This window comes from Macadamia integrifolia, chromosome 14 (assembly GCF_013358625.1).
Source record: "Macadamia integrifolia cultivar HAES 741 chromosome 14, SCU_Mint_v3, whole genome shotgun sequence".
Lineage (NCBI taxonomy): Eukaryota > Viridiplantae > Streptophyta > Magnoliopsida > Proteales > Proteaceae > Macadamia > Macadamia integrifolia.
In genome coordinates, this window is record NC_056570.1 from 21,998,588 (window position 1) to 22,016,733 (window position 18,146).

The following is an 18,146-nucleotide window of genomic DNA, read 5'->3' on the forward strand; positions in this document are numbered from 1 at the left end:
GCATGCTGGAGAGGAGAGCCTTTTGACTTACAATAGTAAGAAACATGGATTAGGATCCTATGTCGCGCGACATGATGTGTAACATAGAATCAAGACCGGTAGCACCTTGAGCTGCACATCCATGCATTGGGCTGGATGTCTAAGATCTCCCAGCCTTTGGATCTACGCTACCCTATAGCACACGCTACAGATGAGTCCGATCCATCACATATATGAATCGAAATTTAATGTATATGACTGCAATCGAGCAGAAAACAAAATTATGGGCATTAGAAATCCAATTACATATTGTAAAATATACCTAGCTTCCTCGATCTATTTGTACAAACTATAACTATTCCATCCATCTCTCCAAATTTTGAACGAGGAGGAAAAAAGACTAGAGAATCCATTTATTGGTACTAAATGCATCATCCTTCTTCTTAAAATATGGCCATTACTCTTCCCTTTTCCTGTTTTCTTTACTCTGAAATTCTTATGCTTACATAAATTCGATTAATCCATTTATAGGAGAAAACGACATGGGCGAGATGAAAGTTATCATCAAGATGCACGAGAACACCCACAAGATCTCAGAGCTTATGTACATTACATGCAGAAATATCATTCATTCAAATTGCCGACTTACTTTCTTTCAAAGAAATTTTATTTTAGAACTTATTAGTGAAGTTAGTGATAAAGAAGTTTTGAACCTTTAGTTGGTTCAGTTCCATGAGGGAAAAACCTTGGTAGTCAAGAAGGTGATGCCTTTCTATGACAATGTGCTTAAGTGGAATGGTTCATCTGGTGAAGAGGCATTCAATAATGCCAAGAACCGTTTTTGATCTGGAGCTGTTGTTGGATTTAGAGAGAATTTTTACCTTCTGATGAAGATGCCTAAAAGGGGTGCTTCAAATGAGGGAGTAACCCCTAGAGATAGGCAAAATTCACGGAGAAAGATACTCAGTCTTCCATTTAGTACTGGTAACTACTAAAAGAAGAAACCCCATGAAACTCTCCAACTATTAACAAACAAAGCAAGGTTCTAAATTTTTTTGCTGATACCCGGGTTGCAGGAACTTTCCTGCCATCCGTAGCCAAATAAATAGAATAATTTACTTTCTTTTTGGGTTCATAAATATTCTCTTAGTTCTTTTTTATTTTTCAAAATACCCTTCCAGATTCTATTTATTTGGCTTCGAGCCTAGGTAACTACGTAACAATCTGAAAACAACAAGTATCCAACCCAAGGACAACGGATCCATAACAAACGTTCAAGACTTTGAAAACAATAGCATGAGGAATTTCCTGCTTAATTCTTACGAGTTTCAACATATAATTGGCTGTTAAGGAATTTAAAATAACGAATCTAACAATCTAACTCTCTTTTTTTCCCTTCAATAATGTATTCTTTTATATCTTTTAATTTCAGTTCTTTCTTCTTTACATTTTTTCTCTTGTTTGGGTCATTAACAGCATTGTCACCGACCACCTCCTCTCCTTCTTCTTCTTCTTCTTCTTCCCAACTTATTATTGACTCCACAGCAGAATTTCAGGGTTACACTGCAATATCAGAGTTTAGGTTATTAAACAGAAGAACTTTATTTCAATGTATTGACCCAAATCCATTTCTTCAAGTGAATATCAGTGCAGGTTCTGGTTCGGGACTTTCAGATGATGAAAATGTAACAGTCACAGTTAGTGGAGTTTTAAATCCTTCTCATTTGGATTGGGTTGCCATGATCTCACCTTCATCTTCCAGGTCAGTGAAAGAAAATCTGACTTGTTTAATTCTTCATTTTCATTTGTTCCATTGGAGAATTTTGTTAGGGTTCCAGCAAAGGCAATAAACCTAATGGCAATGCCAAAGGTGGGTGCACAATGGAGACCTCGGTTCCTGTTTTCTTGATTTTATGAGCTTCCTTCTCCCCTGCTAATGGCAATGCCAAAGGTGGGGGTTCAGGCTTGCTTTTTTAGTGGTACTTTTTGTTACAGGGGAGAATTTATATATATATATATATATATATTATTATTATTATTATTATTATTATTATTATTTTCTTTTAACAAATGGCCATGTAGCAAAGAAAAAAAAGACCTACACTGGATGTGAATATGTGGAAGCATGTAACCATATAAGGATTTATAGCACCCTCTCCTTAACGGCTAGCTTCGAAGGATGTATTCTATCCCAGTCTCAACAAATTTTACTCCCTTTAATATTATAGTTTTTTTGTTTTATGGGCAGTGTCAGAGATTGTCCTCTGAATAAAGGATACTACATTGGGACTGGAGATATTAGTGAACTACCTCTTCTCTGCCATTATCCTGTAAAGGTAAACCCTATTGACATTTATAAATAACAAATCTGTTGAAGGGAATGCAAATGAATCTGTAACCAGATAAGAGAAAACTTATGATCTTAACTATTTGAAACTACAGGCTCAGTTGTTAAGCAATGATCCAGATTATATGGGTTGCAAGAAGCAAGAATGCAAGAGATACAGAAAGGGGATCTGTAAATTAAATGCTTGTGTTGGTTCACTAACATTTCATGTCATTAACATCAGAACTGATATAGAGTTTGTGTTCTTCACAAATGGGTTTGATGCACCTTGCATTTTAAAAAGAACAGGCACTGTCAGCTTTGCTAATCCCAAAAGCCCCTTGTATGGTCATCTGTCCAACATAGATTCAAAGGGAGAATCGGTATATTTGATTCTTAAGAGAATATGTAAATTAATGTGTTCTTAATTTCAGCTTTATATATAGGTGTGAACTAATGAGAAGTTCTTGTATTTCTTGTGGGGCAGATGAGACTAACATGGGCAAGTGGAGACCAGCAACCTCAACAAGTTCAATATGGGAATGGACAATCCCAAACATCACAAGTTGCTACTTTTACAAAAAATGATATGTGGAGTGAGTTCTTTAGTCTATTGCCTTTGCATTCTCCTATTACTATTTTGGGTATTTTTCCTTCTAATGATAATTCTTTATTCTTCCTTATGAGTTCAAATCCTCACCCCATATGGTGATCTCTCAATATGAGATCTCATCATCCATAGGGTATCAAACCATAAGTCAATGGTGTATTAAATGTTGTGGTTTAGATACTCCTTGAGTAGTGGGAGGGTAACTCCTCTCCAGGTGAGGAGCTGATCTAGACCATTTTTTCGTCTTCTACAACTCCTTATTGATCGTTAGAATTACTTTCTATAATAAGATATTGAGAGGAATGCTTTCTGAATTTTGCAATGTACTTAAATCATCTTGTATGTTAGCTCGTTCAATACAATAGTAGGAGATACTTCTAGAGATACAGCAGCACCATGAAACTCGATTCTATGCTCTTTACATTTTCCATTCATTCAGGCTATGTTTGGTTGCAAGGGGAATTAAAGGGAAGGGAAGTAAAATATTTTAAACTTAAAATATAAATTTTTTTAGTCATTACCCTATGTGATTGTATAAAATATTTAAATTTATTAATATCCATATATTTTACATTTAATTTTTATTTTATCTCTTAAACCAAAGGGATTTGGAAGATCCAAATCCTCTACAGTTCATCAGGTCCCCCAGTGCGCATCTAATGGCTGAAAAGCGATTGGCACTCACCTCAAAGACTTTCAAGCCGTCAAATATACATTAATGTGGCTGGCATGCTACAAAGGATTTGAATCCAATTTTAGATGCAAAGTAAAACGAAATTCAATAACCAAGTATAAAATGATTTTGAAATTAATGATATTTTCATTTTCCAAATAATCTCTTTTATTGTAAAAATATTATGCATCATGTGTTTGTTTTTTCTTTACAGGTGGGACGAACAAGAACAGGACACACCACTTAGGTTCATCTCCCTCTCTCTCTCTCTCTGGTTAGATCTGAAACGTACTAAATGGCCTTGGAATAATTCCCGTTATTTTTTGAGGTGTCTCACTTAATCAAATTGATCAACTTTTGTTTCACACCTCTATAGGAGGTGATGTTTTGGTTTAGGATGTTGGCATCTCAAGTAATGCATAAAACAAAAATAATCTGAAAATCCAGTGAGAGGCCCAATTGTAAATATCTTTAATTTTTTAACTTAATGTAATTTTCCTATTCATCAAAAAATTAAATAAATAAATGGTTGATTCGCCCTCTGTGGCTAGGGTTTTTTAACTATCTGGATTGACCCAATTGATCGAAAATTTGGTCCAATATGCCTTTTTTTTTTTTTTTTTTTTTTTTTATTTATTTATTTATTTTGGTTACCCATTTGAATAACTTGGACTATTGCCAACCCTACTTAAGTCATTAACCATTTCTAGACATTCTCATTTATGGGTTAATTAACTGAACTGGTTCCAATTTGAAAGAACTAGAACCAGAACACTTTCAGGTTTAACACTCAGTCAATCTCTTGAGGGTGTCCTACATGAACAATCACTTGAGGGTGTCAACATAACAAGAGCCCCACACCCCACGCCCACCCAAAAAAAAAAAAAGAACCCGGACCAGCAGATTGATAATGATTCGGGTCCTAATACATTGGTCGATTAGTTAATCGACCGGTTCCTGTCTGGTTTCAAAGTCCGGAACTGATAGCAACCGAACTGGTTTATGAGGATCGGAGGGATTTTTATACTTAAAAAATATATATAAAATAAAAATAAAAATAAAAATACATTTCTTCTTGGCTTAATTTCTATTCTAATGGACTTGTTTATTTGTTCTGAATTAAATTAGTAGCTACTCCATTAAAGAGCCCAGCTGCGGATTTTGGGTGGCATGACCCTGGCTACATTCATTCCGCAGTGATGACAGGACTTCAGCCTTCAACCTCTTATTCCTATAGATATGGAAGGTAATTATTCTTTAAAAATGAAAAATATTATTAACTATTTAGAAAAATCCAAGAAAATAGATGTGTAACTTTGACTGTGATAATCCAACTTGCCATACTCAATCCCTACGCCCAAATAATCTAGCCCAACATGAAGTGGGAAGGGCTGGTCTGGGTTTTGATGAGTTGAGCCCTTATGTTAATCCAGTTTCAAATGTTAAAGGTACGGTGGCAACTAGCTCATTAGCCCGATGTAAACCAGACCAATCTTGGAAGATGATCAGGTGAGGCAGGATGGGTTAGGGTTAAGCTGGACTCAAATCTTCTGCGGTGAATAGTGAGCGATAGTGAGTATTCAATTGCTGGGAGGGACCTGGAATGCACCCGAGCTGTTGGATCCTCACTGCCGCTCACTGTCTCCCCACAGAGGATTTTTGTGAGGATTAAGCCACTGGAAGGGCTGGACTAGGGAAATTGAAAACACCAACTTGTTTTCAACTTTGATTCATATTTCCACAATCCATATATGTGAATTGTGAAGTGGAAGGGCTAAGTACAGTACCAAATAACATGCAAAGGCATTGTTATAGTAGTAGGTATTCACTTCACCAAGAAACCTAATAGTACATCATGATTCTTTTTTACAAAGTAATTCTACATTATGAAACCTTAGTTTATGCTCATAATGCAGTGATTCAGTGGGTTGGAGTGATAAAATTCAATTTCGAACCCCACCTGCTGGAGGATCACCGGAGCTCAAATTCATCGCATTCGGAGACATGGGAAAAGCCCCACGTGATGGCTCTGCCGAGCATTACATTCAGGTCGCAATCTCAAAATTTCAATTCATCGCGTAAATACCACTTAAAGAGACATCTCTTATTAGATTATGTTGTCCTGTGAAATAAGCAGAAAGGATCAATATCAGTAGTTGATGCCATGGCCGAAGAAGTTGCTTCAGGCAATATTGACTCCATTTTCCACATTGGAGACATAAGCTATGCAACAGGTTTCTTAGTGGAATGGGACTTTTTCCTTCACCAAATCATGCCTGTGGCATCACATATTTCCTATATGACTGCAATTGGCAACCATGAAAGGTATTAACTGTTACCCATAATTATTATTGTTATGATTAATTTTTTTTGTAAGTCAACTTTTAAGTATAGGGCCACCCACTTTGAATCAATTGGTTTTAAGATAATCCTTTACATTGTATTAAAGCGGGTATGTTAAGCTTCCATCGATGATAGGCCCTGCTCCACCTATGAAGACAAAGCCTACAAGAATACCTGCATATAAGGGGGAGTATTTAGGTAATCCCACATCGGTTGTAAATGACTAACTATCAAGTACAAGAGCCACAAGAGAGTCACACCACTTTAAACTAATTGAATTTAAGATGAAAACCTTAACGGACACAAACCAGACATGTGTCGAAATTACACTCCTTATCATGTTTTTTGCCCGTGATTAAGTAAAATTTAGATCACATGCACCTACAGATTAAGGAGATACGCCATAGTATAGAAAATGTACAAGGACTATGCTCAAGATGGTGATACCTTGGCTATATCCTTCTTGCAGAGATTATATAAACTCAGGATCGGTATACATAACTCCTGACTCAGGTGGAGAATGTGGAGTGGCTTATGAAACGTATTTTCCTATGCCCACAAGTGCTAAGGACAAACCATGGTACTCTATAGAGCAAGGTCCTGTTCATTTCACTGTAATTTCTACTGAGCATAATTGGAGCCCCAACTCTGAACAGGTAATATTCAATATGATCCTTCTGTTTCTTCAGGTTTTATTCATTAAATCATTTACCATTATCTAAAAGTAAAAAAAAAAATTACAGTACCTTTGGATGGAAAAGGATCTGGCTTCAGTGGATCGATCAAGAACTCCTTGGTTAATTTTCACTGGGTAAATATGAGCAAACTAACTCCTCTCTCTCTCTCTCTTAAAAAATTTGGAGATGAGTTTATGTCATCTAATTGACTGCATCTATAAAGAATGGAGATGGTGCAAGCTATGGTAAGCAGACCTTCCGTCTGCTTAAGAATCAAGGCATTCCTTCTCCACAACCCCAACATAAATATTTATTAAGGGGAAAAAAATGTCAAATAGCCTTAAATAAAGCTATGTTGACTCAGATGAGAAGCATGTTAAAGGGCATTTCCTAGGCATTACTTCAACAACTTATAATAGAGGTTATGACCCCTCCCAAAAAATAAAATATCTCATAATGGAGGATGACTAGCTAATAGTAAATATAAAAATTAATAAAATTTATTTACAATTTCTAACTGATATGTGTCTCAATTATTAAGCCCCCAAAAAAAAATGTTTGAGTCCTAAGATTTTTCAAATAGAAAATTGACTTAAAAAACAGGGTGCATTTAGTGCATGAGGCTCTCAACACTGTGAAAAGTCATAATGTACGCAGCACAACAAATGTTAACATTATTAAAGAACAAAGCTTTCTATCTAAGAGCTCTACTATGCCACAAGCACAAGGGGTGTGATATGAGCACCATGCCCCTCCTAGGGGTGCATGCCCTTGTGTCTTGGCGCAGTACGTGCTCTTGGACAAAAAACACTTGCCCCAGAACTAAACTATTAAATATGAAATTGACTATTGAATCTAAACCAACCAATCCTAAAGCAGAAGGGAAAAAGAACGTTACCAAGCTACGTAGCGTATGCTAATGCCTACTTGTGTCTATGTCTAATGATGTAAGAGAGATAGAGACAAGGAGGGGTAAGGAGGGGTTAGCCTACACTATGCAATCGGATAAGAGACTTGATCCCATAACTAAATAACTGACGAGAAAGTTTTCTCTATCTCAAAGCACGCCTACATCAGCATTTCCTATATCTATCTCTCTCCTCCCCTAAATAAGTGATACATATGCCTTTCTAACTAAATAACTGATGAGAAAGTTTTCTCTATCCCAGAGCATGCCTACATCAGCATTTCCTATGTCTATCTCTCTCCTCCCCAAAATAAGTGATACATATGTCTTTCTACATGGGGAGGAGAAAGATAGACACATGGAGCCAGCGCTCCCAGACAAAGTTCTTTTTCCCATAACTATATGCACCGATTACCATCAAGCAACATATTACAATCATTCCATGCCTGAATATATTATGAACTCCCTAGAATCTTTATCCCCATTATTTCTGGTCCGGTTATGGTGCACACATCTAGTACAATTCTTATTAGAGCGGGATTAGGGGATCATTTTAATAATCTAAACAAAGCTAAATTTTGAATATCAATTCCTCCAATTAGCAACTTAGTACTTTTGGGTAAGAAAATATTTCCTTAGATTGACTTCTGTTTCCGTAAGGATCAAGAACTCTACCAAAAAAAAGGAATAATAAGAACAACAACAACTACAACAACCACTCAAACCTTAATAGTATTGAAAATCTAGTTGCTCTTTAATTAGAAATTTGATTAGCATCTCTGTATAATATTTTATGATATGAAAGCGAGGGAAAGTTGTTTAATGATCTAGTGAAACATTTGCTAATGCAGACACCGGCCTATGTATTCATCAATACCAGGAGGACTAACTCAAAGTGTGGATCCTAGGTTTGTTGCAGCAGTAGAGCCTTTACTAATAAACAACAAAGTAAGTAAAATGTGGCGGATGCATTAGTATTAAGATGGTATTAGAGTCTCATTAATTATAATCTAATTAATTAAAGAAAGTAGGTAATTAATGATGTATTATATTTGTCACTATGAATCAGGTGGATCTAGCAATGTTTGGCCATGTCCATAACTATGAAAGAATGTGTGCTGTTTATCAAAATGAATGCAAGGGCAAGCCTACAAAAGACACAAATGGAACTGAAACATATGATAATAGCAATTACAATGCTCCGGTTCATGTGATCATTGGAATGGCAGGATTTGCATTGGACAAATTTCCTCTCAAAGTAAGTGAATGGCTTTCATCTCTTCTTTCTATGGTTTAATTTTCCTTTTTTCCTTTAAAAAAATAAATAAATAAAAATCTCCTTTTCAATGATTGGTGAATCCCTTTTTTGTTTGGTACACTAGAATTGCTATGGTTTGATATATTTTTTCCATCAATTTTGGTTACAAAACAAAAAAATAAAAAAAAATAAAATATATATATATATATTTGGAAAAAATGCTTTCTGGCCGTCGATGGATGACTCACAGTAGGGTCCCAACATCCATCGTAAATGTAGTTCACTGCTCAAGTAAGGGATATACAACAATACCGACTGAACAAAACAGTAGTGTTTCAGGAAAAAGGGAGATTTTTTAGCCCAGACAAGCCTCCTCTAGGAATGAGACTTTAAGGAAGAGGAAATAGGGGGGCCCTATACCATATATCCTACTGTCTCGGGATGACTCCATGTTATGTCATAGCAGCACAAACAAAATAGAGGGTAGCCGTAAATAAAAAACAAAGGAAACAAGCAAAGGCCTAACTATATATAATGGCTGGCACGGCCTTTAGAATAAGTAAAGCGAGTTAGTGCAGTAACTTTCTTTGTAGGGTGTAGGAGCAACCCTATAAAATAAGCTAGCACAGGGGCTAATGAAGGGTTTACATGGGCATAAACATGGGATGGATTTTTTAGGTTTCACAAGAGTAGACATATAATTTTGCCATCCTCTGTGTCTTAACATAAGAGATACGTGACCAAGAAGCATTCGTTTTTCCATTTATATATATAAACATTTATGTTTAAACACAAATGTTATGTATTTAATGTCATTCATGTGATTTGTTTGGAACAGGTTGGTAGTTGGAGTTTGGTTAGGATTTCTCAATTTGGATACACAAGATTTCACGCAACAAAGGAAGAGCTAAAAGTTGAGGTTAGTATTCTTAAAGCCAAATCCCCATCCTTAACTAGTGAAAGTCAAAGATAAACATAAGTATAAGTCCCAAGCCCCAGTTTTAGAGGGAAAAACATCATTTGCAGTGAGTGTGGTGGTGCAATGAGTATCAGATGATCGAGAGGATCTCGAAGCACATGTTCAGATGCTCTCAGTCATTCAATGCTCACTGCACCACTGCAATCACTGCAGAAAATAATAACTCCTTTTAGAGTCAAAGACTCAAAAGAGTAGAGACTCACATGATTTATATTGAACTATGGTAAAACGATGTACACACTAGCAATGGAAATCTCATGAGGTAGCACTAGATTGACCATCGGATGAGATGAAAGGTACATCAGCTATTCGTTACCATCCTCTTCATTTCCAGCTCCCTCTCCATCTCCCTTTCATTCTCCTCCTAAAGGAGTAACAGCCATATGAGTGAGACCACATCACCTTGAGGTTGATCTGGATTGCATGGTCGTCTGCTAGGGCAGGGTTGGTAGGTAAGGGTGCGGGTAGGGGGAGGGACTTGGCAAGGAGGGCAAGAGGGCAAAGAGGCAGTGGGGTGGGGATCAAGGGCGGCAATTTGTAAGGGGTGGATGTAGGGATCGGGTGGAGTGCAAAGAGGGGGAGTAGAGAGAAGGCGGCAACTGAAATGGGAGAGGAAATGTTTGAGTCAAGGGAAGGGCGTGGAGAGGGGAAGCCAGAGCCAATGCGGGCCAAGAAGTAGGGGCGAGAGGCATGACAATGGTTAGGGGTGAAACAAGGCCGGGTTGGACCGGATTTCTTAAAACTTTAACCCAATCCTAAGTCCTCAAAATTCAACCCAGGCCCAACCCAACCTTTTCGGGTTCAAGCTCAAGTCCAATCCTGCTAGGTTCATATCAACCCAACCCCGGCCCTAATTGACCCTATTAGGGTCGGGTTGGGTCGAGCTGGGTTGGGTTAACCCTGGCTTTTGTACTAGTTGGATTAACCTCGATTAACCTGTTTTTGCCATTTAGATCCTATACATTAAAAAATTATAGAAAAATGAAATATCAATGGGCACCCTAAATTCTAATATAAAAATTTAGGATTAAATTTCGGGCCGGGTTGGATCGGGTTGGGGTGGGTTGAGGCCTCAACCTGAACCCGACCCTAACCTGATCCAAGGTTGGGGTTTTTCAACCTAACCCACCCTCGGGGTCAGAAAACTTGGTCCAAGCCCTATTCGGGTTGAGGCCACATCAACACGGATTTGAGTTGTTAAGGCCAAACTTTCACCCCTAACAATGGCAAAGGATCGGATCATAAAAAATGAAGATATAAGTGCATTCATATATAATTAATTCCAAAATATTTTTTATGAATTTAAAATTAAATGGAATCGAATCCGGATCTAGGTTGGCTGATCCAATTCCAAACAATTCCGATTTGATTTATAAATCCAAGCCTAGACATGACGGAAATCATATCATTAGTCTTCTCTCTCACCAATAATAATAATGTGACCCCAACCTTTATAAATCATAAAACCTCTTCATCTCTACAACAACAACAAAGCTTAGCCTTATCCTAACTAAATGGAGTCGGCTACATGGATTCTCAAGTATAAAAAAAAAAAAAAAAAAAAAAAAAAAAAAAAACACGATAACAACAACTCTTTGGGGCATCCCACTCACGAATTGTTCACAAATCGAATCCTAGCCCTCTAGGCAGCTCTGTTAGATGTCATACTTGGGTGATAAATTTAAATTTTCTTAATTTCTTCACCAAAATAATTTATTTTAATTAGCATTAAATAATAAAGGTAAAATATTACACCAACAACACCTAAGAAAAAGAAATAAGTAAGAAAAATAGAAATATAAATTACACCAAAGGGAGTAACTTTGGATTATACATATTTCTACATTGATTCCTAAAGTTGATGTTATTTATCAATAGTTTTAAAATTGTTCTCCTTTCCGCATAAACAAGTTTATTAAAACAAGAAAAAACAACCAAAAATGCAAAATAGATTTTTTAAAGTCTTTGTTGGATCTGGTCTAAATTTGTTGAAAGCATAAAAATTCTAAAACGACAAATGGCCATAAAATAAAGATGACAAAAGATTTCGGGAAACTCAAAGTGTGGTCCTCCAAAGACATGGGGGCAATTGGCCGACCTTACCTTTTCTATCCCTCCAATTTATATATGGTAGGGAAGGGAATTTCTAGGGTGCAATAGGTCGGGCTGGGTCAGCCTTGGCCGGCCTTAATTGGGTTTGATCATTTTTAAGTCTTGCATCATTTATCTAATTGGACTTACATTGGAAGGACATGATATGGTTTATATTCGGCCATTTAGGTCGGGGCTTCAATAGGGTTTTAACCAGGCTAAATGCATGTTTAACTGTAAATGGATTGTTAATGGGATATAAATGGGCTGGGACTAAATACATATCTTAACATGTCTAATCCCCTACTATTGGCTGAATTAAGGTTCAATTAACATATTTCTTTCTTCCTTTTTTATATTAAAAGCATGTCTTAACATTGCCTATCTTTATTTTATGGACATTGGGGGTAAAACGAGAATTTCATGTAGTGATTAAAAGATCGGGCTAGGTCGAGTTGAAAGGGTTGGGCTTAGGTGGGCCTATAATCGATCAGTCCAATCAATTGACCGATGGGCAATGATCTTGCACCAGGCAAAGAGATTATAATCGGGTTGGGCTTGAGCCCAGAGTTATCAATTCGGCCGAATAATTCGCGAATTATTCGGCCGAACCGAATTTTAAAGAATTTTATCAAAAATTCGGACCGAATCCGAATTAAAAATAAAATTCTTTAAAATTCGTGACTTTTTCAAAAATGAATATAAATCGCGAATAATTCGGACCGAATCCGAATTAAACCGAATTATTCGGTCCATTTAAACATTATTTTAAAAAAAACCAAAAATTAAAAATTAAAAAATATAAAAACAATTTAAAAAAAAAAAAAACCCAATAAGATTTTTTGACCGCTTTTTTGACCGAATACTTAAATTAATCGTCCGAATTATTCCGAATAATTCCCGAATCCGAATTTACTAACTATGCTTGAGCCCGATATGTTGTTCGGGCTTTAAACAGTCACTTAGTCGGTCCTACTGGATTGGGCTTAAAATTGACACCCATAAGAATTTTCCACCCCTCCTCAACTCAAATTATTCTTTCTTTATATAAAAAACAATGCTAGATCTTATTATTTCATATCTGCACTCGAAAAATATACAAGAATTACGATTTTTTTTTATAATAACATATTTTTAAATTATTTAAAAACTTACTTTTAACCTCGAATCAAAAAACCTTTTGGTGTTAAGTCAAGAATCAATCAGAAGTTCTTAGGATTTCACCCAATAAAATTGTAAAGGTATTTGCTTACTTCACAAGGAAGAAAGGTTGGGATCCCATTATTCTTAGATTTCTCCATTGATTATTAGTTACCATTTGATTGGTTTTCAAACCCTGCCCTTGTTACCTTACAATATATGTAAGGTAATTGCTTACATCATAAGATAGGAAAGATTACGGTTCCTATTGGGGTCCCATTATTATTATAATCCTCCTTAGTGTATTGGTTACTATTTGATTAACTTGACTTTGTGATTAGAGAAATTAATCTGATCCAACTCAACCCCCACTATGTACCATTCTGATCCGAATAAGAGTAAGGCGAAAGGTGGCCTCTTTGAAATTTAATACCGCATTAAGGCCAACTACTCTTCTTTTCCCCTTCGAAGGTTATATGAGGATTTTTTACAGAAAACTTATAAGGAAACATTCTTAATAAATAGCTAAAGAGACTTATCTTTAATTTCATGACATTCACAACTGCAAATCTTCAAATAATATCCCATATATCATCAGAGCAAATAATGCTCATCATATTTCATAAATAATATATACTTAATGTTTTTTTTTCCTTCCACATTTGATTTTTAATTTCTTCCAAATCTTTTGTGCTATATTTGCATGATTATAAGCTAGCAAAGGGCAATTTTCTCTCCCCGCCCCTCAAATACTTCTTTCTATGTACACAAAAAATATTTTCTTATTGACACCCCTCAACGTGTCAAATAATTTGTAATTTTATTATTTTTCCATTTTAGTATAACATTTTTTTTAATGAGACTAAAGCTATCATTCAAATGTGCCCGCACTAGAAAAATGTGTAAAGACAATGATAATATTTTATAATAACATAATGACAAGTCAAATTTAAATTATTTAAAAAAAATGAAAATAAAACAACAGACAATAAAAATATTTAAAATTTCACTAAAATAACTATAAATGTACCAAAAACAAGAGAGGAATTGTGATTTTTTATGACACATTTTTGTTTAAATTTGGGTGAATCAACAATGAGGGCCAGCATATGAAATCCCTATGAATTACAGGTTGAATGGATTTTCATCGGTCAAAGATGAGTTTGGTTCACCTTCCACTGTCAAGGCCCTACCCTTATAACCTTACAATATGTGTGAGGAAATTTCTTACTTCACAAGTAAGAAAGGTTGGATCCTATTATTGTTATTAATGTTTCCATAGATTATTGATTACTATTAAACTGGGGCCTTCAATACCCTTCTCTTATTACCTTACAATATATGTGAGGAAATTCTTATTTCATAAGGTCAGAAAGGTTGGGGACCCATTATTATTATATATTTATTTATAGTATCGTATATTATTTGATTTGATTGACTTTGATATTATGAAAACCTGATCCAACTAGACCCATTACTGTTTTCACACTGATTAGAAGAAAAATTTGGGTTTGCCCCCATCCAACGTGGATCAAAATAAGATAAGGTGAAAGGTGTCCTCTACACAATTTAATACCACAATGAAGGCCAAACAATCTACTTTTTTATCTTAATACTTAATTCTTTTTAATTTTGTTTCACATTTGATTTTTCATTTCTTCCAATTTTTTATGGAATATCTGCATGGTTTTGAGCTACAGAAAGGTGATTTCCTCCCTTCCTCCTTTATATTCTTTTTTTCTACATGCACGTATAAGATTTTTTTATTGTCACCCTTTGAGATGTCAAATAATTTATATTTTTCTTTTTTTTCCATCTTAATATAATACTCTTTATTTTTTAATGAGCCTAAATTCAATTATTTTAAATGTACAAAGACAGTGATAGTAGTTTTTGATAATTTCATAATGACAAGTCAGTTTAAATATATTTGAAAAAAAAAAAAATTTACCTTTAACTCAAAATAAAATTGTGAAGATAAAATAAGAAACGATCGAAATTACTTAAAATTTCACTCAAAAAATTTGCAAGTGTACCTAAAAATGAAATGAAAAAAAGTATTGATTTTTGGTGAAAATGTTTGCCAAAAATTTACGTGGGTCAACCATAACGGCTGGCATAAGAAGTTCCTGTGGATTATATATATATATATATGTGTGTGTAAAAGATTGGGTCCCATTATTATAATATTTCTTCTTAGATTATTGGTTATTATTTGATTGGGTTCTTTTGTTATTAGTAAAACCTGATACAACCGACTTATTACAATTCTTGCGTCTGATTGGTTGCACTGAGCAGAAGAAAATTCTGACTTCACCCTTGTCCAAAAGTGCATATGAGTCAGATTACATGAAAGCTGAAAGGCTGAAAGGTGTCCTCTATGCAATTAAGTACTCTAATATTTCCGGTGAATATTATATGAATAGATTTCATAGAAAATTTACTAAGAAACATTCTTGATAAATAACTAAAGGATTTTACAGAAGAATTTTATCTTTAATAATTTTTTATTTCTTTTTTTTTTTTTTCATTGCTTCCTATTTCTATATGGTATATCCGCATGATTATGAGCTAGGGAAGGGCAAAAATGAGGGTCGGCATATGGAGTCCAAATGGATATTAAAGATGAGTTTAGTTCACCCCTCACCATCAAGGCCGACCCTTATTACCTTACAATATATGTAAAGAAATCTCTTACTTCATAAGGTAAGAAAGGTTGTGGTCCTATTATTACTATATTTCTCCTTAGATTATTGTTTACTATTTGATTAGGTTGAATTTCTTATCAAAAAAACCTGATCCAACCCAACCCATTACCATTCTTGTTTTTGATTGGTTGCATCGGCTAGAAGAAAAATCTGGCTTTGCCCCTCTTCAAAGATGGATCTGAGTAAGATCATGTAAAAGTTTTGGACAATGACATAATGATAAGTGGATAAAGAGGTTAATCTTCAAATTCATTACATTTACAACTATAAATTTTCAAATTTTATCTCATATATTATCAGGGCATTCAAAAATTAATGTAATTCTAATCATATTTTACACACAGTATCTATTTAATTCTTTTGTATATATTTCTTTCTTCATTTGGTTTTCATTTCTTCTGATTTCTATATGGTATGTCTGCATGGTTATGTGCTAGGAAATGGCAATACCCACCGGCCTCCCTTTCTCTCAAACTCTTATTTTCATATACACATATATATATATATATATATATATATAAGACTTTCTTATTGACACCTTAATTTGTAATTTTTTTTTATCTATTTTAGTATACTATTTGTTTCAACGAAGCTAAATTCTATCATTACGTATGTGCACACATTCAAGAAATATGCATTGATAATGACAGTTTTTTATAATAACATAATGATAAATTATTTTCAAGTTATTTGAAAACTATTTTTTTTACCCTTGACACAAACAAACTTTTGAAAATAAAATAAGAGATAATCAAAAGTACTTAAAATTCACCCAAAAATTTTGTGAAGGTACCTAAAAGGAGAGATGAGATGAGATTTTTTGCTAAAATTTTGGGTGGGTCAACACATGAAGTCCTTGTGTGGAGTACAGGTTGAATGGATTTTCATGGGTTAAGGATGATTTTAGTTCACCTTTCACCTTCAAGGTCCTACCCTTATTACCTTATAATATATGTAAGGAAACTTCTTGCTTCATAAGTGGGAAAGGTTGGAGTCACATCATTATTATATTTATTGTTAGATTATTGATTACTATGTGATTGGCCTTCAAAACCCTATCTTTATTAAGTTCCAATGTATGTAGAAATGGCTTACTTCATATGGTAGGAAAGTTTGGAGTCCCTTTATTATTATATTTCTCCTTAGATTATTAGTTATTATTTGATTGGATTGACTTACTTATTAATAAAACTTAATCCAACTTGACCCATTACCATTCTTGCTATTGATTGATTGCACTGACTAGAAGAAAATTCTAGCTTTACCCTGTCCAAAGGTGGATCTAAGTAAGGTGAGACAAAAGGTTTAATACCCCATGAAGGCCTTATACTCTACTTTTTCTTAAGAATGTTATACAAGTAGATTTCATAGAAAAATTACTAGGAAACATTCTTGAAAAATGGCTAAAAGAGATTTATCTTAGGTTTTATGACATTTATAACTATAATTTTTTAATATTATCCCATATATCATTAGAGCAATCAAGATTAACATAATAATAATAATAATAATAATAATTCACATAGTATATAATTAGTGTTTTTATATTTCTTTTCTCGTTTGATTTATAAACTAACTTATTCTTCTCTTCTCTTGTCACCTTCAGTTTGTGAATTCAGAGAAAAGAACAGTTGAAGATAGTTTCCGCATCATCAAAAGCTAGAATTACTATGCTTTTTTGCTCACTAGAAGTTGCAATTTTTTTTTTCTTGAGAAAGAGAGAGAGAGAGGTAATACATTCTACATTCAAAAGAGAAATATTAAAACTGCAAATAAGGTACAACCTGATAAGGCTTACTCATTGTTTCAATGTAAAAAAGTACTTTTTGACTATGAAATCATTTTTTTTTTCCCCACTAAGAGGGTGAAATTGAATATAAGAAAATTGGTGACGAAACATCTAAATTTAGGTTGTCAGCGTATGTTCTTCTTTCTTTACTTGAAGAATTTTCATCTTTTCTATCCAGAAAACAAATTTGTTGTCAGCTTTTCTTAGCATATATTAATGTATCTATGAGTGACTAACCAATAACTAACCAATAACGGTATAAACTAAAGGAAGAGTGACACATTTAGTGCAACATATAATAACTCTTAAAAAAATAAGAGAGTGACAATGAACCCACCCATCAGTCCATTCACCTAACCTACTGTGATATTGAATTTTCTGACTTAGGAGAGCCCTAAACCATTGCATTATTGTACCATACATATACAGAGATGACAATTGGGGGAAAAAAATAGAAACCTAATCTTAGACATGCCTATCTGACTTGAACAATCCAATCTAAACTACCTAATTGAAACAAAATGAGATGCAATAATATTGATTATCCCACACAACGCTCTACCTATTATATATATATTCTCAAATATGTTATTGGATTCGCGCTAGATTCTTAAATTTGGAGTTAGATAGCCTTTCTTACTAGCTACATTTTTTTTTTTTTTTTTT

General features: G+C 34.4%; 1 protein-coding gene across 3 annotated transcripts; it reads left to right on the forward strand.

The window, feature by feature from the left end:
* Nucleotides 1-1,246: 1,246 nt before the first annotated feature.
* LOC122060426 (probable inactive purple acid phosphatase 27) lies at nt 1,247-17,479 on the forward strand. 3 transcript variants are annotated; one of them, XM_042623510.1, is made up of 14 exons: nt 1,247-1,741; nt 2,228-2,315; nt 2,422-2,688; nt 2,793-2,901; nt 3,803-3,835; nt 4,717-4,834; nt 5,505-5,637; nt 5,726-5,913; nt 6,401-6,587; nt 6,675-6,742; nt 8,367-8,463; nt 8,585-8,773; nt 9,612-9,692; nt 17,298-17,479. In XM_042623510.1, exons 1-14 carry the CDS (start codon nt 1,383-1,385, stop codon nt 17,352-17,354), a joined length of 1,974 nt encoding a protein of 657 aa, XP_042479444.1. In that variant the 5' UTR covers nt 1,247-1,382; the 3' UTR covers nt 17,355-17,479. The 3 variants fall into 3 exon arrangements, with proteins under 3 accessions (XP_042479444.1, XP_042479445.1, XP_042479446.1); XM_042623511.1 differs by having other exon boundaries at nt 4,720-4,834; XM_042623512.1 differs by lacking the exons at nt 6,401-6,587; nt 6,675-6,742.
* The last annotated feature ends 667 nt before the right edge of the window (nt 17,480-18,146 follow it).

What these genes read in the sequence shown, in the direction of transcription:
- LOC122060426 (XM_042623510.1), top strand. Translation starts at nt 1,383, where the DNA reads ATGTATTCTTTTATATCTTTTAATTTCAGTTCTTTCTTCTTTACATTT. An exon ending in ATCTCACCTTCATCTTCCAG is followed by an intron (nt 1,742 to 2,227) that starts GTCAGTGAAAGA and finishes TTTTATGGGCAG; the next exon opens with TGTCAGAGATTGTCCTCTGA. An exon ending in CCTTGGTTAATTTTCACTGG is followed by an intron (nt 6,743 to 8,366) that starts GTAAATATGAGC and finishes TTGCTAATGCAG; the next exon opens with ACACCGGCCTATGTATTCAT.